This window comes from Felis catus, chromosome C1, assembly GCF_018350175.1.
Source record: "Felis catus isolate Fca126 chromosome C1, F.catus_Fca126_mat1.0, whole genome shotgun sequence".
Lineage (NCBI taxonomy): Eukaryota > Metazoa > Chordata > Mammalia > Carnivora > Felidae > Felis > Felis catus.
In genome coordinates, this window is record NC_058375.1 from 203,308,558 (window position 1) to 203,330,463 (window position 21,906).

The 21,906-nt window shown below is 57.6% G+C and overlaps 3 protein-coding genes across 24 annotated transcripts in view; all 3 read left to right on the forward strand.

The window, feature by feature from the left end:
* Positions 1-8,102, forward strand: part of SPEG (striated muscle enriched protein kinase) — a 56,658-nt gene extending 48,556 nt beyond the window's left edge. For all 14 annotated transcript variants that reach the window (XM_023259694.2, XM_023259689.2, XM_011285666.4 and 11 more), the window contains 10 exons: positions 2,514-2,630; positions 2,771-2,938; positions 3,052-3,174; positions 3,330-3,497; positions 3,585-4,200; positions 4,659-4,898; positions 4,980-5,203; positions 6,274-6,349; positions 6,552-6,701; positions 7,026-8,102. In XM_023259694.2, coding sequence (XP_023115462.1) covers positions 2,514-2,630; positions 2,771-2,938; positions 3,052-3,174; positions 3,330-3,497; positions 3,585-4,200; positions 4,659-4,898; positions 4,980-5,203; positions 6,274-6,349; positions 6,552-6,701; positions 7,026-7,218 — 2,075 coding nt within the window. In that variant the 3' untranslated portion in view covers positions 7,219-8,102. The remainder of the gene's footprint in view (positions 1-2,513; positions 2,631-2,770; positions 2,939-3,051; positions 3,175-3,329; positions 3,498-3,584; positions 4,201-4,658; positions 4,899-4,979; positions 5,204-6,273; positions 6,350-6,551; positions 6,702-7,025) is intronic.
* A 1,681-nt stretch (positions 8,103-9,783) lies between these two features.
* On the forward strand, positions 9,784-12,410 carry SPEGNB (SPEG neighbor). Its single transcript, XM_045033695.1, has 8 exons — positions 9,784-9,814; positions 10,059-10,123; positions 10,365-10,427; positions 10,557-10,684; positions 10,803-10,815; positions 10,909-11,308; positions 11,865-12,006; positions 12,176-12,410. The coding sequence occupies exons 1-8, from the start codon at positions 9,784-9,786 to the stop codon at positions 12,312-12,314; spliced, it is 981 nt and encodes a 326-aa protein (XP_044889630.1). The 3' UTR covers positions 12,315-12,410.
* Positions 12,411-12,988: 578 nt separating this feature from the next.
* Positions 12,989-20,374, forward strand: GMPPA (GDP-mannose pyrophosphorylase A). 9 transcript variants are annotated; one of them, XM_006935607.5, is made up of 14 exons: positions 12,989-13,089; positions 13,977-14,037; positions 14,148-14,245; positions 15,170-15,273; positions 15,529-15,715; positions 16,067-16,126; positions 17,428-17,558; positions 18,254-18,268; positions 18,630-18,764; positions 18,871-18,968; positions 19,136-19,182; positions 19,377-19,469; positions 19,591-19,759; positions 20,070-20,374. In XM_006935607.5, exons 2-14 carry the CDS (start codon positions 13,998-14,000, stop codon positions 20,168-20,170), a joined length of 1,278 nt encoding a protein of 425 aa, XP_006935669.1. In that variant the 5' UTR covers positions 12,989-13,089; positions 13,977-13,997; the 3' UTR covers positions 20,171-20,374. The 9 variants fall into 9 exon arrangements, with proteins under 9 accessions (XP_006935669.1, XP_023115473.1, XP_044890459.1 ...); XM_045034524.1 differs by having other exon boundaries at positions 13,072-13,089; positions 13,983-14,037; XM_006935606.5 differs by lacking the exon at positions 12,989-13,089 and adding an exon at positions 13,108-13,772.
* Positions 20,375-21,906: the final 1,532 nt, after the last annotated feature.

The following is a 21,906-nucleotide window of genomic DNA, read 5'->3' on the forward strand; positions in this document are numbered from 1 at the left end:
TCCCTGCCTCAGGAGCGGTCCTTGAGGACGCTGGGCAGTAGTGGAAGGGACCCAGAGTCGGGAAAACAACAATAATAATAGCATTAACTGATCCTGTTGACTAGTAATGCTGAGTGTCCTAGTAAGTGCCGCACAAGCGCTGCCTCATCTAACCTTCCCACGTTGTTTAGGAACTGTTCTTATCATCATCCCTATTTTATGGATGAGGAAACAGGTTTAGCCATGCTAGCCGAGAGTTGGACTGCACAGTCCTCTGTAGCCAGAACCCAGGGGTGGCTTTGGGACACCGTACTTATGCCTCTCTTTGGCTAGCCTCCCCCTCCAAATGTGTGTACGTACAAAGACATTCTTTCTCTCCCAGCCCAGCGGCCCACAATCTGGACTGTGCCCCCAATTCTCTACTCCTCCAGAGCCCTGAACACCCTCGCTGCCCCTTCCTGTCCTCCCTGCCCCCACAGAAGGCACTTGTGTGGGGACAAGCAGTCTTCAGGGCTCTTTGCTGAGGGGTGGGGGACTTGGCATATGCCCTGGTCTGTTTCTCTGCCCAAGTATCCTGGGGCTGCAGGGAGAGAGGTATTCTCCACCTGAGGCCACCCCAGTTCCCCACCAGAAAAGGGCTCGTTCTTCAAGGACCACAGGCAAAGGCTTTGGGGGGGAGGGCAGCTTTTCCAGACCAGCACGCAGAAAAGAGCAGGCCCACCAAGCCCGGCTGTGTGCGGGATCTTTATCAGTCACCGCTCCGATCTTCCCCAGCTTCCTGATAAAACTCCTCAGCACCGTGCCAGCCATGCCTCTGCTGGACGCAGGGTGACTGTGTCCGTCTTTGGCCAGGGGAGCTGGGGTGTCTTTCTTAAGGCAGCAGGGCCTATAGTGAGCAAAGGGGAGGGAAGGAGGCCAGCCGGTGGGGGCAGGGGTGGAAGAGGCAGGGAAAGAGAGAGAAGCCAGCATCGAGGCCCAGGGACAGCTGATGCCTTCCCACTGGGGCTTCTGTCCCAGCTGCATTTTGCTTGTGCAGCTTTTTTTCTGCCGAGGCAGTGTCCCCTTACCTCATCCTCTGCCCCCTCCCTGCAGGAAGAAGGCTGTCCCCCGTCCACTTTACCAACTAGGGCTGGCCTCTGCGGGAATGGAGGTGGGGCTGGCAGAGCTGAGCTGGGGTCACCTTTCACCTCTCCTGCCGGCCCCCCTCCCTCTCCCCTCTCCCCAGTACCCTCACTTGGCCTGGAGGTGGCCACTGATGAAACTATATTTACTTTGCATTGTTGGCGCCTCGGTGTGGGACCCCTCGTAGGGAACACTGGGGTATAGTGGGAAAGGAGGGGTCATGCTGGCTCTCCTGATATCCACTCTGGCTGATCATCCCTCCCCTACGCAGCTCATCCCCACCTCTGCTCCCTCCTGGTTCTTTAGACAGGCAGCAGCTGGGGCTCCCAGGGGTATCGACCCCTCAGCTCTCTTCCCACATGAAAAATGTACCCCATACCCCACCCTGCATTGGTCTCGACCAGATTGGGATTTTTCTAAAGAGACTTTCCAGGGAGCAGGAATGCAAATCCTCAGGACACCAAGGAGCCACAGGCAGGCTGTACAGCGGCAAAGACCTTGACCCATCCACAGCCCAGGCTTGGATGCACTCACCAGCCAGCTATGAAGCCAGCTTTGCTGAAACAGCCTATTTCTCTGGGGGTCTGGCCTTAGCTCCTCTACTGGGCATATCAACAGGATAGTAATCCTGACAACAATAAAAGCTAACATTTGTGAGCACTTATTACATGTTAGATACATGCTAAGCACTTTCCATACCTCTTTTAATTCTCACAGCCTAGGAGCTTTGTGTTAGGATTTTCCTCAATTTACAGACAAAACATGGTCCAAGGTCATACAGATACTGTCTCTTGTCCCTGCAGAAGCTCTCGCTACTTAGCTGACCCGAAGGAGTATATACAAGGTCTGGGACCGTGTGCCCAGACCCCAGGTGGGGTAAGGGGCCGGGGAGGCTGACACACTTCCGGGGTTTGCCCCGTTTGCCTTGACTTTGGATCTTTCGAGGTGACGCGTTTTGATTGAACGTAATGTTCAATCTCAGGAGTCTGTGCCCAAGTCACTGGCTCCTCTCACTTGCCCTGTGGTGCCCCACAGGAGTGGGTATTTCAAAATCTTAATCAGCATAGTGTTCCAATATTTGTCTTTACTTTATTTAACAGATGCTTACAGAACACTTACTTAGTTCCAGACCCCACTCCAAGCGCTTTACAAACATTATGAGGTAGCTCCCAAGCATCTTCAATAGTCAACGAAAGAAAAAGCTAGTTCTACACCCAGAAGAGGTGATACCCTAAAGAAAATTCTCAAAGGCATGGCGTTGGGGTTCTCCTTCCCACATCTGACTGGGAAGGGACAACGTTTCACTCTGCTTCCTGCTGGCAGCCCCCGCTCTCACACACATCTTCCTTTCCCTCCTTGGTAAGTGAGCTGGGGTTCCTGCAGACCCATGGCTGTCTTTGTCCTCCCTGCAGATTTCCCTCCGGTCTTCCACATCAAACTCAAGGACCAGGTGCTGCTGGAGGGAGAGGCAGCCACCCTGCTCTGTCTGCCAGCGGCCTGCCCTGCACCCCACATCTCCTGGATGAAAGGTAAGGAGAACCCTCCTGTCACAGACAGCGGGCAGGCAAGTGGTCCCACAGCCAGGGGATGCTCAGGGGAGGTGGTAACTGGGGAAGGGGGCCTGGAGCCGTCTCACTCAGCAGCCCCCTCTGCTCTTCCCGGCCCGCAGACAAGCAGTCCCTGCAATCAGAGCCCTCAGTGATCATCGTGTCCTGCAAAGATGGACGGCAGCTGCTAAGCATCCCCCGGGTGGGCAAGCGACATGCTGGGCTCTATGAGTGCTCGGCCACCAATGTCCTGGGCAGCATCACCAGCTCCTGTACCGTGGCTGTGGCCCGTGAGCTAGGGGCAGGGACTGAGGGGGGGCAGCGATGGCACGTGCTGGGCTAGGGTTTGAGGGTCCCTAAGCTGGGGCACAGGGGCTCACTGGGGCTCCCTTCCTCTTGCCAGGCATCCCAGGAAAGTTAGCTCCTCCTGAGGTGCCCCAGACCTACCAGGACACGGCGTTGGTGCTCTGGAAGCCAGGAGATAGCCGGGCACCTTGCACATACACGCTGGAGCGGCGGGTGGATGGTGAGGGACGGGGCAGGCTGGCGGAAGAGGGGGTGGGAGCTGGGAGGTGCTCGGGTCCCGGGAGACAGTTGCCCTCCCTGGCTCCTCACAGATAGCCCTGGGAGCTTGGGCCACCCTTTCTGTGGCCTCAGCCCCTCCCCCATGCTGCCCTACAGGGGAGTCTGCCTGGCACCCTGTGAGCTCAGGCATCCCTGACTGTTACTACAACGTGACCCACCTGCCAATCGGTGTGACCGTGAGATTCCGTGTGGCCTGTGCCAACCGTGCTGGGCAAGGGCCTTTCAGCAACCCTTCCGAGAAGGTCATCGTCAGGGGCACACAAGGTCAGTGGGACAGGACGGGGGGTGGCCAGAGAACTATGGTTTTGCCCCGGGGGTACCATGGTGATGATTTTCTTTCTCTCCACTTAGATTCCTCAGTTCTGCCATCTGCTGCTCACCAAGACGCCCCTGTTACCTCAGGGCCAGCCAGGGCCCCGCCTCCTCACTCTCCTACCTCACTGGCCCCATCCCAGACTCCCACCCCAGCTCCTGCTCCCCCAGCCCCTCAGTCAGCCGCTCTCAGCCCCTCATGTCCCCCAACACCCCCCAGTCAGGCCTTGTCCTCCCTCAAGGCCGTGGGTCCACCACCCCAAACCCCCCCACGAAAGCACAGAGGCCTGCAGGCTGCCCAGCAAGCAGAGCCCGCCCCACCCAGTGCCCAGGCCACCCCAAGTGAGCCCAAGTCTTCCATCCCTGACACTGGGACCCCAACCCCAGCCTCCATCCCTCAAGGGGTTAAACCAGCGTCTTCCTCTACTCCCCTGTATATGGTAACCTCCTTTGTGTCTGCACCCCCAGCCCCTGAGCCCCCAGCCCCCGAGCCCCCTCCCGAGCCCACCAAGGTGACTGTGCGAAGCCTCAGCCCGGCCAAGGAGGTGGTCACCTCCCCTGTGGGTGGTCCCCCCAGCTCTCCTGGGCCAGAAGGCACCACTCTTCGACAGGGGCCCCCTCAGAAACCCTACACCTTCCTAGAGGAGAAGGCCAGGCAAGTGGGTCTGGGGAAGGGACGGAGGATGGAGGGGGGAGTGGGTGGGATGTAGGGAACAGCAATTCAGAGAGAAGATCAGGTTGCCCTGGGCAGGGTTGGGGAGGGACTGAGATCTGGATGCCTGGCATATTAAATTCAGATTTTCTCTGCCAGGCACTGTGCTAAGCTCTTTAATCATATGATACCATTTAATCTTCACAACCCTGAGAGACAGACAGAGAGACTGCATTATTATCATCAGCCGTTTCACAGATAGGAAAACTGAGGTTGGACAGGTTATGGGATTTGCCTGAGGCACAGAGCCAGTAAGTGGCAGAGCTGAGACTCCCATCCAGGCTCCTAGGATTGAACTTCAGAGGCCACGCTCAGAACCATTGCATACTTGCTGCTGGGGGTCCCTGCTTCCCCGACCTCCTCTTCTCTGATCATGTGGTGTCCCCCCCATACACACATAGGGGCCGCTTCGGTGTAGTGCGTGCATGCCGGGAGAACGCCACCGGGCGGACATTCGTGGCCAAGATCGTGCCCTACGCGGCTGAGGGCAAGCGGCGCGTCCTGCAGGAGTACGAAGTGCTGCGGACATTGCACCACGAACGGCTCATGTCCCTGCACGAGGCCTACATCACCCCGCGTTACCTTGTGCTCATCGCTGAGAGCTGCGGGAACCGGGAGCTGCTCTGTGGGCTCAGCGACAGGTAACCCGGCGACCTGGGGGAGCAGGGAGCAAGTGGGGGCAGCTGAGCTGGGATGTCACCTGCTCCGCCCGGGCCCCCCAGGTTCCGGTATTCAGAGGACGATGTGGCCACCTATGTGGTGCAGCTGCTACAAGGCCTGGACTACCTCCACGGCCGCCACGTGCTGCACCTGGACATCAAGCCTGACAACCTGCTGCTGGCCCCTGACAACGCCCTCAAGATTGTGGACTTCGGCAGTGCCCAGCCCTACAACCCCCAGGCCCTGCGGCCCCTTGGCCACCGCACGGGCACGCTGGAGTTCATGGGTGAGGGCGCCATGCCAGCCGGGGGTTGGGGTGCTACCAGAGGGGTGGAAGCCGGGGCTCACTCTGCTTCACTCACGTATGTGCCATTTATTGAGTGCTTACTATATGTGAGCGACGAATTTGGTTCTTTCCATGCATTTTCTCTCTTTTCTCTTTTTAAGTTTATTTTTTCTGAGAGAGAGAGAGAGAGAGCATGAGAGCATGGGTTGGGAAGGGGCAGAGAGAGGGGGAGAGAGAGAATCCCAAGCAAGCTCCACACTGTCAGCACAGAGCCTGATGCGGGGTTTGAACTCACGAATCGTGAGATCATGACCTGAGCTGAAATCAACAGTCAGCCGCTTAACTGACTGAGCCACCCAGACACCCGCCATGGATTATATTTTCAGTAGCCCTAGAGATTGGCATAACATTACCCCCATTTTACAGACGAAACAGAGGTGCAGTGAGGTTAAGTATTTGTCCAATATCAGACAGTTTATAAATGGTAGAGCCAGGATTTGATAAAATTGGACAGAGAGGAGATCAATTATTAATCTATATACATAAGGTAAACCAGCTACCGTTTAGCTACCTACTGAATACTTTATGCTCATCATCTCTATTCCTGGGAGTTATTCTACAAGCCACACTTTACAGATGAGGAAATGGAGAGCCAGACAAGTTTAGTACATTGCCAACGTCCCACGGCTAGAAGGACAGGCCTGGGATTGGAGCCAGCCAGGCTGATTTCAAAGGCTCTTAACCTTGGTGTTGGCCACGCTTTTTGTGAATGGGCGCCCTACCTCAGGGCTGATCCGAGGGAGCTAGTGGCCCTGGTTCCCAGTACCTCTGCAGTTCTGGGGACCCCACCATTCAGTACCTGGGCCGATTCCTCAGGCAGCCCACATCTCCGCTGGGGGCCACCCAACACCCATTCGACCTGCTGGATCCAGGGCCTATTGCTCTGGTTGTGCCCATGGTCTTGTGACCTGGGCACTGTCCTGCTCCCCCAGCCCCCAGGGGCCTCCCTTGTCTCTCCCGCTCCCCTGCCATCAGGAAGCTGGTTCAACTTGGCCTCTGTCTCCCGTCAGCTCCTGAGATGGTGAAGGGAGAGCCCATCGGTTCCGCCACGGACATCTGGGGAGCGGGTGTGCTCACTTACATCATGTGAGTGCCCCTGGGACCCACCTTCCGCCTACGTCCCTCTCCCCACTCACAGCCTCCCCTGCACACAATGCACACGCCCAGCTCAGGCTCAGTAGACTTATCTCTGAGCACTGTGCCCTTCTGAACCCCCACACTAACGTCCCCCTGGGGCTGTGAGCTGACCTTCGGTCCGCATGCATCAACTGAACCGTCTCCACAACAGGCTCAGTGGACGCTCCCCGTTCTATGAGCCAGACCCCCAGGAAACAGAGGCTCGGATTGTGGGGGGCCGCTTTGATGCCTTCCAGCTGTACCCTAACACCTCCCAAAGCGCCACACTCTTCTTGCGGAAGGTCCTCTCGGTACACCCCTGGTGAGTAGGCCCCACACTTGCCAACCCACCTGGCATTACCTGCCCGCGGCCTCAGACCACCCTGGCCAAGCCTGAGCCGAAGCCCCCCCCCCACCCCAATTCCTCCCCGGCCACCACTAATACACCACTACTTTTAAATGGTTGTTCTCTCCACCACTGATGCCTTTAAGCCCCGTGAGGCGGGCAGAGTCACCGCCCCTGCTCCAGAGATGGGGAAACCGAGCCCCAGAGTTGGCTCGCTGAGGGATGTGAATCCAGGACCGGGACTTGGATCCGTGGGAGGGCGGAGCCTTCCAGGCTCACTCTCCCTGGCCGGCCTGGCAGGAGCCGGCCCTCCCTGCAGGACTGCCTGGCCCACCCCTGGCTGCAGGATGCCTACCTGATGAAGCTGCGTCGCCAGACGCTCACCTTCACCACCAACCGGCTCAAGGAGTTTCTGGGCGAGCAGCGGCGCCGCCGGGCTGAGGCTGCCACCCGTCACAAGGTGCTGCTCCGCTCCTACCCAGGCAGCCCCTAGCGGCTCGGACCACAGCCTGGCCTCGGGCTTCAACTCGGGGCTCCACTGAGGCCACGGGACATTCCAGGGCCCCTACTGAGCCGGGTGGGCCCAGGGCTTCGGACACCACCAGCAGCAACATCCAGCCGGGCTGTTACCTCATGGACCTGCAGGGACAGAGGCCCCGGGCTTTGCCGATGCCACCCCGGCCAGAGCCAGAGGGGGAGACCCATGGGCCAGGCTGGGTGGGGGTGGGGGTGGGGGCACGGGAGCAGGGAAGCAGGAAGAGGGGCAAGAAGGGAATGGGTAAGAGACAAGGAAAAGAAGCCACGGGATAGGGAGAGGAGACTCTAGGAAGGTTCTGGGGGGGAGAGACAATGTATCTGGGGGGAAACCAACTTAGCAGGATATGAATAGCTGGAGAGGAGGAAGAGGAAGGAGCCCAGCGTGTCAGGGCCGTGGGCTGGAAGTGAGTGTTGGTGGAGCGGGGACAGGACGTGGAGACAGCGCTAGGGAGCCAGAGCCAGCACGTGAGGGAGGGCAGCAAAGTGGGGGAGGGAGAGGAGAGGACTCAGGTGGGGTGGGGTGAAGTGGGCCAGCTGCCAGCATCCCAGAAGGAGAACCTGGAGCACTGGGGCCCGGAAGCAGTGATTACGGGAGCCAGTGCTCTCCTGTCCCAGTGGATGCAGCTGTGAGCACTCTGCTGGCCCAAGGATGTCCCCGCTGCCCCTCTGTGGCCTTCACCCTTCTTCCCATTCATATTTATTTATTTATTGACTTTTATGAAATTTCCCTTCCATCCAGTTCCTATTGCCCGTGTTGTCCTGACCATCCCCCCAGCCATCCAGCTGTCTGTGCAGCTGTCTGTCTGTCTGTCACAAGGAAAATAAAAACGGCAAGCAGCAGGACCTATGTGTGGTCAATGGGGAGGGATGATGGGGGGGAGGGGAACAGGGTGCTGGGGGTGCTGGGACAGGGGCATTTCGGCCTGCCCTTGGCCAGTGAGAGCTGAGGTGTAACAGCTAGCATCTTAGGACCATGGCTCCTGACCCCGACCCTCCTGGCCCCTCACCTTTCCCTTATTCTGCTCCTCCTTCTGAAGTTTCTGGAATCCTGGCAGGACCACTGACTCCTCACCACTACCATGTAGCCAGAGTCTGGTGGCCCCCATCTTGTCTCACATATTACCTCATTGCAACTTGGAGGATACTGGGCTCTGGAATGTACCAGTCCACACCCCGAGGCTGGCGCAGCCAGCATGTCTGCCCAGGAGACAGGCCAGCTCTGGTCCCGACCCCTGGAACAGAAGGGCTTTCATCATGATAATTGGCAAGATGGTGATGATGGCATGAAAGGGCCGCAGAGGAAACCAGGACACGTCCTCGCTCCACGCTTTTGTGTTAGAGCACCAATCAGGCACCTGGGGCGCCAGCTGCACAAGGCTGTGGCCGGCGTGTCGGCTGAGATAGGGCCACCGACGAGCATCTTCCTAGAGCTAAGGGGCACACCAAGCTGGATCTTCTTGTCCCCATGGCACGCTAGGGAGTCTGATGGGTGCCGAGGCTCCTTGACTCTAGCTGCTCCCTGCAGCACCACAGAATGGTCGCTGGGGTCCTAGAACTGAGCTGCCCTGCCCAGAGGTGAAGGGGAGGAGGGAGCCAGTTCTCCTTGTGTCCAGGGGGGGCTGTTTCCTACCTCCTCCACACCTTGCAAACTCTGTTCTTGGCAAAGTGAGAGGAATTAAAGTCTCCTCCCACCATGAGCAGAGAGAGGTAGCACTGGTGTGTTGCCGATCGTGGTTGAGGGCCCCTTGGCTGTGCCCCCAAACAACCTTCACCCAGCCTCACCCAGCCCAGCCTCCCTGGCTTCTCAGGAACCCCAGGGAAGAGGCAAGCCCCATCATCATAAAATAACAGGATGTTCAAGCCAGCTGGAAGGAACTACAGAGATGTCTTGCCCACCTGTCATTTTAGCGATGAAGATATACAGTTTGCCTGTGAGAATCTTTAATCCCCTACTCACTGCAAGTGTTTTCATATAAAAATGAGGTGCCTGAACTCATATCTTGATAAATGGTAAAATTCCTCTCCCGTCCCCACTCTGATCTTGAGCTCCCTTCCCATCTCCATTGAAAATGGCATGTGAACTGCTTGTTCCAAACCCGGAGGAGCAAAGGTAATTTATGTCAGCAGAGCTGTGTCAAAATTGCTCTGATCAAAAGGTGACAGTGCTCCACACCTGGGCGGGCAGTTACAAAGAGTGGAAGCAATGCTCTTCCTGGTGCCCTGGACTGGGTAGGCTGGACTCCAGGCAAGTCCCAGCAGGGTTAACTGAACCCCTTCATCCAAGCTGTCTGGTGACCCTCTGCACTAGTTTACGACCCCAAAGGGGCTTGGGCAGACCTACAATTGGGGAATTGGTATTAATGCCAAATCTCCTGGGACAGTGCAGCCCAGCCAGACCCTACCATGTCACATGGAGGGAAGAGGGTGGGACTGGGGTGGTAGAAGGGGGTGCTATTCTCAAAAATCTTTACCGTCCCCTCTAGGTTTATCTCAGTTGACCGCCAGGGGGCACAGCGCGGAAATGACAACCCTAGGCTTCCAGGGCCAGGGGAGTAAGTGCTTCCAGACTGGTCCTGACAGCCACACTGCCCTCTCATAATTGGCTGGATGGACAGCGAAGTACCCCGCTACTCTAGCGTCATTCAGGGACGCCCCCACAAACACTTGTGCCCCTTAACGGACAGTGTCCTGGGAAGCGCATGTTGTCTGACGGTCTGGGGACTGACCAGAGCGTAAAGCTGCCCCAGCTGGGAGCTGAATCTCTTGTCAGCCTGGGCCCTTGTCTGGTCCTCCCAGGAGTGGGATGGTTACCCCCTGCCCTGGGAGGGGGTGGGGCCGCATCCAGCTGCCCAGCTGTCCAGGTGCTGACATGAAGTGCACCCCAGAGCTGCTCGGGTTTCCTCCCCCGGGCCTGCCCCAGAGGCTGAGCCAGCATCCCAACACATCCTCAGGCTAAATAAGGAGCCCGCTTGGGTCAGTGGGCGGGGCTGGGGTCCCCGGGGGGCTTGGGGCAACCACGCCAAACAAGGCAAGGAGGGGAGTGATGTATAAAACCGGGGCCCTGGGTTGAGCACCTGCTCATGCCCCTACTGTGCCTTCCAGGAGGGCTCTGTCCCACCTCCCACCCAGCTAGTCGACCCAAGTCCCGAAGTCGACCCGCCCGCGGTGAGTCCCCATCCTCAGACCAGCCCCAGACACTCCCATCCCCCAAGATGTTCTGAATTGATAGGGAAAAGGCTGAAAGTCAAAGTCTCTGTGTGAGCCTAGACCCCATGTTTGCTTTGCGCTCCCCAGATGTCCAAAGCAGCTCCCGCCAAAAAACCAGCGGCTGCGGCCCCGCCTCCGGGATGTACCCTGGATATCAACGACCCCCAGGTCCAGAGAGCAGCCATTCGCATCCAGGCCTCTTACCGGGGCCACAGGTGAGGGGGAGCCCGGAGCCCTCAGGAGGAGGGGAGCTGGAGCTGCAGAAAGCGCCCTGCTGCGTGGGGGGTGGAAGCTGAGCACAGTGTTATGGACCGCTGGGGTCCCTGCACTTAGGGGAAAGCCGTTAGTGAGGTGTGGCACAGTGGCCACACCTGTGCCATCAGGGTAACAATTCAAGAGCAGGCTCCCTCTGAACCCATCCCCACATTCAAAGTTCTAGTGGACCGAATGGGGGAGGGGGCGAGGAATTTGGTGCCGGCGGTCCAGAGCCGTGTCGTGGGACCTCTGGGCCCTGAGCCGGCTCTCTGATAGGTCCCGGAAGGAGCTTCGCGAGAAGGGGCCACCACGAGTGCTGGAGCCACTGAAGGACGTGGTGCTGATCGAGGGCAGCGCGGCCAAGCTGACTTGCCGCATTTCGGCTTTCCCGGACCCATTCATCCGCTGGAGCAAGGACGGCAAGGAGCTGCGTGACGGGCCCAAGTATCGTTACGTTTTCGAGGACCCTGACGTGGTCGCCCTGGTGGTGCGCGACGGCGAGCTGGCAGACCTGGGCCAGTACAGCATCAACGTAACCAACCCCTTCGGCCAGTGCTCCGACTCGGCGCGCATCCTGGTGGAAGGTACGCGCGCCCCGGGTGCCCCCACGCAGAGCGGCACCACCTCCAGGTGCCGCAACTGGGTCCCGCCGCGCGCGATCCGCTGGGCCTAGCCCGATGGGGCTGGGGGCACCGCCTGCCTCAGGAGCCCTTCCCACCCAGACTGAGAAGTCCGCAGTGGGCTTCCATCACTCCACACCAGGGCCCCAAGGTCACATTGAACCAGAGGCATTACCAGAGTTAGGGCCCAGGTCTTCGGACTCCAACCCGGGGCAATTTCCACTACGTGGAGCTGTCTCCAGGGCACCGAGGTGCGTAAACATTCCCGGGCTTGCACTCGTAGTACCTCTTTTGATCCTCCGTCCCCCCCTCTCCCCCGTGGGAAATTGGAACGGCAGCTGCTAGCCCGGCTTAACAGCTGAGGAGATGAAGCCACAGAGAGGCTACAGGCTTGCCCAGCGTCACACTGCGAGTTTAAATCCATCTCGTATTTAGCGCTGGGTATTATCTGGGGAGGTGATGCCCCTGCCCCGCCTCACCCCTAGGACCCTCACTAGGTCGCATGCCCTTTCTCTTCTAGTCCCTGCGAAGATTCAAAAGGGACCGGATAACACTAAGGCGCGCAAAGGCGCCACGGTGACGCTGACTGCGGAGATCATGGGCGAGCCTGCACCCGACGTGGGCTGGACCAAGGACGGGGAGGACATCGAGGAGGATGACAGGCGAGGGCGGGGACCTGCCGCTGGGGCGGAACGGGGCCCAGAAAACTGGCGGGAGTGGGCCGGGGGGCGGGGAACGGGAGGCGAGCACCAGAGCTGGCTAACCAGCCGGGCCCCGGGCGCCTGTAACCTGACCGCGGCCCGCCCTCCCCACTCCCGCTCTCCCCGCCAGGGTGTTCTTCGAGATCGGCAGTACCACCACGACGCTGACCATCCGCCGGGCCACGCCCGAGGACAGCGGCAAGTACGAGGTGTACGTGGAGAACAGCTTGGGCATGGACCAGAGCTTCGCACGAGTGGACGTGGCCTGAAAGGAACGCTCGGACCTTTCGCCCTGGCTCCAAGCCCCGGGGTGGGTGGGACCGACAACCCTCCTCCATCTTGCTTAATAAAGCTGCTCTCTCTGACCCTCCGCCTGTTCTGTTCTTTGGAGACGCCGTTTCTTTTCCCCTGCACTCCAATCCCACGCTTACTCCAGACCCACACACCACGGCCACAGAATGTTGGGATCAGAATGTTTGGAGAGTGACTGGTCCGGTGCTTTATTTTACAGACTGTAAATCTGAGACAAGGTTTCTCTCAACGACCGAAGCTCCTTCCCTTGCCAGCCGGACGGTCGGAGGATCTTATGACTCCGCCTTCTCTTTTTCTGAGTCCCTCAAGCCCCACCCACTCGCGGGAGGAGGCTCTCGCCACGCCCATCTCAAGACTGGCCACACCCCCTTTCGTCTCTAGCCCCGCCTCTCCGTGTCCTTGTTCTTTACTTTGACTGCTACTCCTGGGCCCGTTCCTGGACAGTTCGGGGTCCTAATCTTAGCTTCCAGCCTCGCCTCTTAGGCCCCACCCTTCTCTTTAGCCACTCCCCTCGATCCCTAGGCCGCTCCCCATTCTTCTCCCTTTAGTCCCTCCTCCCTCCTCTTTCGTAGTTGGAAGGAGGGGTAGCGAGGAGGGCTACGGAAAACAAGAGCTTAAGAACTACTATTCCCGGCATACTCCGCGAAGGAGTTCTCGCGAGTCGCGAGAAGACACGTGCGCGGAAGGAGCAAGCGGTAGCTGGCCGCAGAGCTGGAATAAAGGGACCTAGTGGTAAACCGAGCCGATGGAGGGGTGGCGAAAGGGGTAGGAGGGAGGGGACAGCCCCTAGACCGGTGGCTGCTCGGAGGTCCTGGCTGGCCCTTCGGAGGTCTGCTCTTGTGTTAGCCCCGCAACCGCTGTCTAAGCAAGGCTAGGGTTTGTTAGACGGAGTCAGTTGTAGGGTTCAGAGGGTCAGCAATCAATCCTCCGAATGCAGAGTTTTAGCACTCGTCGCCAGTATTGGGACTCAGGGGCTAGTAGATTCCGTGTTTAAGATGCCAAGGGAATCTGTCTTTTGATTCAGGGTTCATCACTTAGAGGTTAGTTTTAGGATTCAAGTTCGGCATATAGAGGGTTTTTGCTCGGACTTGGGATTCATGAGATGCGGATCGGTGTTACCTTATTTCTAGGGATTCACCCTTAGGATTGTGGTTAAATATCTAGGGCATACTCAGGATTTGAGATTCAGTATTCAGGGTTCACTCTTGGGATTCAGGGCTTAACATCTACAGCATAAGAATGTAACAATTGGAAATCATTGGGTTTGGGGTTTTGGTTTTGAGGTTTGGGGTCTAAGAGGTCTATTACTCAGTTTCTGAGTTAGCTAGATTTGTTTATGGCCACAGGGAAGTCTGTTGGATCAAATTGCAAGGTGTGAATTTCAGGATTTAGGAGAAACCACTGTGGGGTTTAAGGTCAGTTGGAATCTGGGATGGGATTTCAGATGTGTGGGATTTGTGAGGTGTTGTGTCCAGGGAGGGACTACATGGAATTTTGGATTTACATCCTGTGAGAGGGCTAAGTGTTTCTATTTGGGGTTTGGGGTTTGCTTGGGATGTGAGTGGGGTTCTTGGATTGGGGTGTGAGATCTGAGCCTGATTTCTCTGTTGGGATTTGAGGTTTAGGTAGCGATTGCCATCATGCTGAAAGCTGTGATCCTGATTGGAGGCCCTCAAAAGGGTGAGGAGCCCCCGGGAAAGGAGCAGGGAGGTTGGGCTGGAGCGGTTGGTGGAGCGGAGGCAGAGGGAGGGAGGCAAGAAGCTGTAATGGGCTTCTCTCTCCTGTCTCAGGGACTCGCTTCAGGCCTTTGTCTTTTGAGGTGCCCAAACCCCTGTTTCCAGTGGCAGGGGTCCCTATGATCCAGCACCACATTGAGGCTTGTGCCCAGGTAACCCCGTAGGCTCCCCACTCCCACCTCACTTCCTGCTTATCTTCTTCATGCTGTACGTCCCCCTTTCCAACCGTGTCTTGTTCCCACCAGGCATAACTCCAAGGACTCCCATTTACAAATGACAGTGTGAATGGTGTCCCTTGGAGTTATGCAGTGCAACTGCCCTGCTGTCCTTACTAATCTGGTCTCTCATCTGGCCTCTTCTTGGTTAGATTTCACTCCTATTTTTAAAGCACGGAATGTGCGAGCAGGCAGGAATCTTAGAGACCATTTAAAGCTGTAGCATGAGGAACCTTAATGATAGCAAAGCACAGAACTCAAAGCGTTGCTCACTATGGAGCTAATTTCTGTCTTGCTTTTATCATTGGGACAGGTAGAGGTTTATCTGAATCCAGTCTCTGCCTGCTATAAGGACTTGAGTAAATTTCTCCCCGCTTTGTGAGCCTTAGTTTCCTTATTTGTCAAATGGGGTGATTAACCCTACTTTGTGGGCTGACAGAGCTTAGAGATGAGGTTGGTAAAGTGCCTAGTACAAAGTAGGCACTTGATAAATGGTACCCATATCTCGTGCTGATCTCAAGCTCAGATTGACAGATAATAAATATGGGGGGAGATGAAAGGATGATCTTTTCATGCAGCTTGGTGGGCAGAATCTTTCCTAGGGTGATCTTCAGATGTGGGGGTGGGGATGGGGGGGACAGTAAAATAATAAAAGATTGAAAGACCAGGGACAGACTTCCTCTAACTTCCTTTTTGTCTGGAGGAGAAATCAGGCCAGAGTCGTAAAGTAAGTGCCAGGGGCCCCACAGCTGAGACCAAAACTGTGGTCTCTGGACTCCTGGGACTGTTCCAGGGGTTCCCCGAACATTCCCTCCTATGAGATATTTTCTTTTTCCTCCCAACCTCTTCCCTTGTTCTCAGGTCCCTGGGATGCAGGAGATTCTGCTCATTGGCTTCTACCAGCCTGACGAGCCCCTTACCCGGTTTCTAGAGGCTGCCCAGCAGGAGTTTAACCTTCCAGTCAGGTGTTTGGGCACACGTGCAATATGGGGGTGTGGGACGGTGACCTAGGCCTCAGGGTTCTTGTGAGTGGGTTGCGTTGGTGTTTGCCAGACTTTACCCTTCTATACTGGGAGGATTCTTGTTTGGGCCTCTCTGAATCCCTGAGTATATTGGCCTTAGGCAGATGTACTCCTGGGAGCAGGAGGGGTCAGATGCCAGGCTCAGGATATCTGCCTCCTTTGATCTCACTGAGCTGGCTCTGGGGTCCCTGGGGACAGGTACCTGCAGGAATTTGCGCCCCTGGGCACAGGGGGTGGTCTCTACCATTTCCGGGACCAGATCCTGGCTGGGGGCCCTGAGGCCTTCTTCGTGCTCAACGCTGACGTCTGTTCCGACTTCCCCTTGAGTGCTATGTTGGATGCCTACAGACACCAGCCTCACCCTTTCTTGCTCCTTGGCACCACGGTGAGGGGGCTGGGAAGGCTGGAGGGTGTAAAGGGGGTGATCCAGAGAAGTTCCTGGAATGCAGGGTGTCGGGGAGGCAGGGGCAGCCCAGGGAGCTGGAGTGGGAACCGACATCAAGAGGGAAATGTGCCAGAAATCCCAGCAGTAGCTGAGGTGGCGGTGGAGACCCTGAGCCCTGTGGCTGCTTAGAAAGAAGGGAGGGGGAGGGCAGCTGTCAGTTCTCCCCCTGCTGAAGGCCTGTCAGTGGCAGAAATATGTGTCAGGTGCTGCAGAGGAGGGAAAGAAAGCAAGAAAACAGACCTTGCTGCCCTGGAGCAGGCGGGTCATTGTTTTGGTGTGTCTGTCTTTCAGGCTAACAGGACACAATCCCTCAACTACGGCTGCATTGTAGAGAATCCACAGACACACGAGGTGAGAGCAGAGAGGGGGCTGGCTGGGTTCTTACTCTGTGTCTTCATTCCCCCACCCCTCTGCTTCTAGAGAATGCTAGAATGCTGTTTTTTTAAAAGCACTTTAGTTATTTTGAGAGAGACAGAGAGAGTGCATACATGCACACACGTGTGTGGAGGAGGGGCAGAGAGAGAGGGAGAGAGAGAAAGAATCCCAAGCAGATTCCATGCTGTCAGTGCAGAGCCCGATATGGGGCTCAATCCCACAAACCGTGAGATCATGACCTGAGCTGAAATAAGTCGAATGTTCAACCGACTGAGCCGCCCAGGCACCCTGAGAATGCTGGAATGCTATTGGGGGGGCCCCAGTGCTGTCAGACTGGTGGGGCATACCCTTGGTTGTTCATCTTCTATCCGTTCTAGAGAGATTGGCAAAAAGCAAAGGGGTAACAGTTAATTTCCATGGGTTCAGCGCCCCAATAGATGTATGCACAGGGTGCTATGGGAACACAAAAGGAGGCCCACCCCAGCCTTGCCTGGGTGGGGGCTGGGAGAGCTCCCTGGAAGAGGCAAGGTCTGAGCCTAGTTAAATTCACATAGAGGAAGAAGGAGACTGGAAGGCATTGCAGGTAGGGGGCCTGCAGGGCAAAGCAGAGGTTCTCTGTCCTTGTTTGTGAAACTCCCAGCCCTTGAGCCTAATTGACTTTCACACCGACCTTTTATTTGCTCAAGCTTTCGTATTAAAAATACATCTAAACAGGCACACGCAGGTAGACATACACACATGCACATAAATATGTGTGATTTCGGGTGTTTTTAAGTTTTATGCGAGGCACTAGCTAGATGTTAGAGAGACAGAGCCAAAGAAATACAATCCCTGCCTCTCAGGAACCCCCTGTCAGTGGGAAAGACAGGCAAAAATCAAACGTTGCAAATGACACAGGTGCCACAGTGGGGTGTGGCCAGAGGCCACGGGTGCCCAGACCTGAGAAGCCACCTGTGAGGCAGGACAAGAGCAGACTCACAGAGGCAGTGGCAGAGTGGACCGGGTTTTGAAAGCTGGGTTTTCCAGATGAAGAGCGGAGAAAGGGCATTCCAGGCACAGGCAGGCGCAGCGGCATTGAATTGTGCTCCAGGGCTGCTGGGAGGTGGGGAGGATTGGGAGGGAAAAGGCACGGAGTTGGGACTTCTCTTGAAGGTGAAGGGCAGTGACTGCAGTTAGGAAGACCACCCTGGCGGCGGGGAGTACCTGGAGATCAGAAGGTCTTAGGGGATGGTGGCAGCGGCCCCTCCTCTACCAGACTCAGCCTGCTGTGTCCCCAGGTCCTGCACTACGTGGAGAAACCCAGCACTTTTGTTAGTGACATCATCAACTGCGGCATCTACCTCTTTTCCCCCGAAGCCCTGAAGCCCCTTCGGGACGTCTTCCAGCGTAACCAGCAGGATGGGCAACTGTGAGGCGGGCCCCATGGCCCTGTAACCCAAGTACCACTCCGTCCCAGACCACCCGTAACCCCCCCTACCCCCCCCAGCCCAGTCTCTGCAGGCTCCATGTCTACCCGCTCACCTTCCTCCTTCCTTTTCCTTTCCTCTTGTCATCCCCAGCTGAGCCTTCCCAGTCCCTCCCCTTCTAACCTCATTCTGTCCCTCTTCCTTATCCATCCCGGTTCCTCCTCTGTCACTGCCTGCCCACTCCCCTTCTGGTCCATTTCTCTCAAGCCCTAAGTGTCCCAGAGATGTCTTTCAGAACAGAAGGCAACACACACACTTGGGCGCACACACGCTTGGGTGTAGAGACATGCAGAGAGAGAGAGAGAGAGACACACACACACACACACACACACACACTCTCTCTCTCTCTCTCTCAGGCTGACGCTCCCCTCAGAGCATAGTGCCCAGAGTCCTGCTGAGCACAGTCCCCTCCCCAGGTCATCCTTGGAGGCCCCGGATGTGTTTCCCCCACCCCCGTGGGTCCTGCCCTTCACCCCCTCCTCCCCGCTGGCTCCCCATCTCATGCCTCACTCTCTCACTCTCATCCATCTCTGCTTCTCTCTCCATCTCTCCTGGCCTCTGTCTGTTTCTGCTGAGCTGGCATCTCTACCATCTCTCTCTCCCCCTCTCTTTCTGTGACTGTCTCTGCCCTCACCAGCTGTCTTCCTCTGGGGTGAGTGTCTGTGTTTCCTTCCATCCTGTGAGAGGGAGGGTAGCCGGAGGTGGGATTGGGAGGAGTGGACGGGGAGGAGAATAGGAAAATGGGGGGAAGCTATGTCTGGGTCAACTTCTTGGACAGGGGGCAGAGATGCCTGGGGATCCCCCGGGATAGCACCCTAGCTAGGGGTGGAAGGTGATGTGGGTAAGGGCAGTGGGAGAGTCTCCGGGGACATAAGCCTCCCCTTGGAGAGGATCTGACCAGACCTGGAGAGGGGGTGGGATTCCCTCAGATTCCTATCCTCTGAGAGACTGTGTGGGTCTCCCAGGCCAGCTCAGCCGGGGCACTGATGCCCACGTCTTCTCCTCTCTGCCAGGGAGGACTCTTCAGGCCTATGGCCAGGGGCAGGCACCATCCGCTTGGAACAGGATGTGTTCTCAGCCCTGGCTGGACAGGGCCAGATCTATGTATACCTTACTGATGGTATCTGGAGCCAGATCAAGTCTGCAGGGTACGTATGCCTCTGGGAGGTGAGCGGGGCACCTGGGAGTTGAGACTTCCGGGTGGTAGGCACCTGCTGGCCCCTGAACCCCTGTTCCACTTTGTGGCCCCTCCAGCTCAGCCCTCTATGCCTCCCGCCTCTACCTGGGCCAGTACCAGCTCACTCACCCAGAACGCCTGGCCAAGCACACCCCAGGGGGTCCACGAATCCGAGGTACCCGCCCTGCCCCCTTCCTAATCTTTGCCCCCCACCCCAGCCTCCTGTACCCTCTGAGCCATGACTCCCAACCTCAGATTCAGAGGTGAAGACTCAATCCCTGCCCTCCCTGAACCAGATATGGTTTAGGGTATTTGCCCCCAGGTCTTCTCTTCTGCTTCTAGGAAACGTTTACATCCACCCAACGGCCAAGGTGGCCCCGTCGGCTGTGGTAAGTGGTGGGCCAGGCTGTCCGGATGGGTGGGGCGGTGCAGATAACTCCTGAGCTCAGAGTGCTGGGCTCTGCGTTGTCAGCCCATTGTGTGGCCACAAGCAGGTCCCTTCCCTTTATCTGTTCTATGAAGGGTTTGGATTTGGGTTTCTCCAAGGCCCTCCACGGGTCATAGTATGTGTTCCTCTCCACAGCTGGGCCCCAATGTCTCCATTGGGGAGGGGGTGACCGTGGGCGAGGGTGTGCGGCTCCGAGAGAGCATTGTCCTCCATGGAGCCACGCTGCAGGTAGGTGCCCAGGCACATGCGGCAGGGCATGGGACCCCGAGGCTGGAGGGGAGGGGTGAACCCCGTGGGCTCTGCATCTGGCACCTTCTACTCCCTCACTTCACACTGTCATGTTTGGCAGGAGCACACGTGTGTTCTGCACACCATTGTGGGCTGGGGGAGCACTGTGGGGCGCTGGGCCCGTGTGGAGGGTACCCCCAATGACCCCAATCCCAACGACCCGCGAGCGCACATGGACAGTGAGAGCCTCTTCAAGGATGGGAAGCTGCTGCCTGCCATCACCATCCTAGGTATGGCTTCCTAGGGGACAGACGGCTGTGGAAAACCTCCACAGGTGATGGCTTTGCCCTGTGGGGAGCATGCGTGCACGTGTTTGTGTGTGTGTGTTTGCGTGCACACATACACGTGCGTGTTTACTCCCTTAGCAAACATTTACCAAGTGCTTGCTGTGTGCCAGGCCCTGATTTGAGTCACTGGGGGCAAGAGGCCAGGGCACAGATGGGCAGGGAGGGATCCCTCCCGGATGGCAGTGGCCCCAGCTCCTGGCCTCTGGTCTCCCCTCCCCATGGCTTCCTCCTGGTGCCCTCGTCCCCCCTGCAGGCTGCCGCGTCCGGATCCCTGCTGAGGTGCTCATCCTGAACTCGATTGTTCTGCCACACAAGGAGCTGAGCCGCAGCTTTACCAACCAGATCATCCTCTGAGGGGGACTGCCAGAAGGCACCCCTCCAACTCCTGCCCACCCCCCTCGAGGCTGCTGCCTGCATGGCCAGCCTCTGTCCAAAAAGACCGGAGGAAGCCAGGCAGGATCTTCACATGTCGGGGAGCAACGTGGGTGGCCGGGTGGCTGGGGAGACTCCAGGCCTCCCTCTCCGCTCCCTAATAAACCCCCGTGAACCTTGGAGCCAGCACGGACTCCCGTTTGTGCCTGGGCTGGGGGTGGGGGTGGAAGGGGGGCAGCTGAGTCAGGCCCCCCCACATTAGCATTTAAATTGGAGTCATCGCTGCCGGCTCATGAATAATGAATCTGGAGCCCTGGTAAATCTCCCCTCCCAGTGCCTTTAGCCTCTCTCGCTGCTAGGGAGGAAGGCCCCCAAGGCTCCCAGCCTGCCTGGCCCCTGCCTTCACCCCCACCCCAGCATGGCCAGCTTGCCAGCCTTCCTGTTCCTCTTCGTTGGCCCTGGCTCGGGCTCTGAGTGTAAGGATTCTGAAGGGAAGGGTGAAGGATTTCGGTGGGGCCGTGGGGTGCTGGCTGTGGGCTCACAGACTGAGAGCCACAGGCCTGAGATTGGATCAGCCGGTGGTTGCTTTCCTCAGTTTCTGCCCAGCCCGGCCCCAGCCTGTTTTCCGCTTTGCCAGCTCCATCTGTTCCTCGCCTGGCTTTTGGCTGGGTGGGGTTTCTCCCCTCCCGAGGCCTGGTTGGTGTCTGTCTTCTACTCCCCTGGCAGGCGGGACAGACCTAACTAAGCTGGTACCTGCAGCACAGTGGGGCCCCTGGTGCTGGGAGAGGAGGGGCCCTGGCCACCTCCCGCCACCAACTTTGCCCTTTGGGAGGTCTTAGTCCTCTCCACATTCCTGAAGCCCCAGAGAAACCCAACCATCTCTCATGTTTGCCCGTGACCCCCGTGTGCCCCTCTTGGTGTCCCCCCCCCTTTCCCCAGCTGTGGGTGCGGAGCTTAGTTGCCAGATGAGCTGGTAATGATCGTAATCTGCTAATTGAGAGGAATCTAATTACCCAAAGAGAATGGGGGGGCAGGGTGTGGGTGGGAGGGAGGAGGGGGTCCTGGCAGCAGGCAGGGGTGGCAGGCGGCAGGGTGCCGGGGCCTTGTTATCAGCACCAGGGTCTGGGACAGAGCCCAGGATTTCAGAGCATCAGAGCTGAGCAGTTAGGAAGATGTGCTTTCTCTGGAGCCGGGCTGAGGGTAATGTGGGAATTGGGCTAGATGTGACCTCCCAGCCCCCTCAGGCCCTGCAGACTGTATGGGAGTGTGTGTGAAAGGAGCCGGGTTTTAGCAGTCCCGACCTACGACCTGCCTTGACTCAGCCTCTTTCCCATTTCCTGTCCCTGCCTCCAGCCCAGACCTTCCATTATCAGCATGGGGTTGGAGGGAACAGCAGATGCTTACTCTGGGCCTGGGGTCAACTCCCTGAGGAGGGAGCTGGGAGAGAGATGGGCTATGGGGCCAGAGACTGGGTCCCTTCCCTGCCCTCCCCCCAGTCCTGACCCTTCTGTTCCAAGTGGTTGGCAGAGGCCATGGCAGCTCCATCATAAATATGATAATTTAATTATTTTCTCAGCAAAACACCGTGAAATCCAATAAGTCTGTGTCAGGCCCTGGCCCCCGGGACCCCCCTCCTAGGCCCAGTGGGGGTGGGGAGAGGCACTGGAAGGGGAAAGGGTCAGTGTTTGAAGCGGGGGGGGGGGGGGGGGGTGGCCAGT

Coding starts and splice junctions, on each gene's coding strand:
- SPEGNB (XM_045033695.1), top strand. CDS start 9,784: ATGACAACCCTAGGCTTCCAGGGCCAGGGGA. Junction 10,124..10,364: donor CCAGCTGCCCAGCTGTCCAG/GTGCTGACATGA, acceptor TGTGCCTTCCAG/GAGGGCTCTGTCCCACCTCC. Junction 11,309..11,864: donor GGCGCGCATCCTGGTGGAAG/GTACGCGCGCCC, acceptor TTTCTCTTCTAG/TCCCTGCGAAGATTCAAAAG.
- GMPPA (XM_006935607.5), top strand. CDS start 13,998: ATGCTGAAAGCTGTGATCCTGATTGGAGGCCCTCAAAAGG. Junction 14,038..14,147: donor GATTGGAGGCCCTCAAAAGG/GTGAGGAGCCCC, acceptor CTCCTGTCTCAG/GGACTCGCTTCAGGCCTTTG. Junction 19,470..19,590: donor TCCATGGAGCCACGCTGCAG/GTAGGTGCCCAG, acceptor CATGTTTGGCAG/GAGCACACGTGTGTTCTGCA.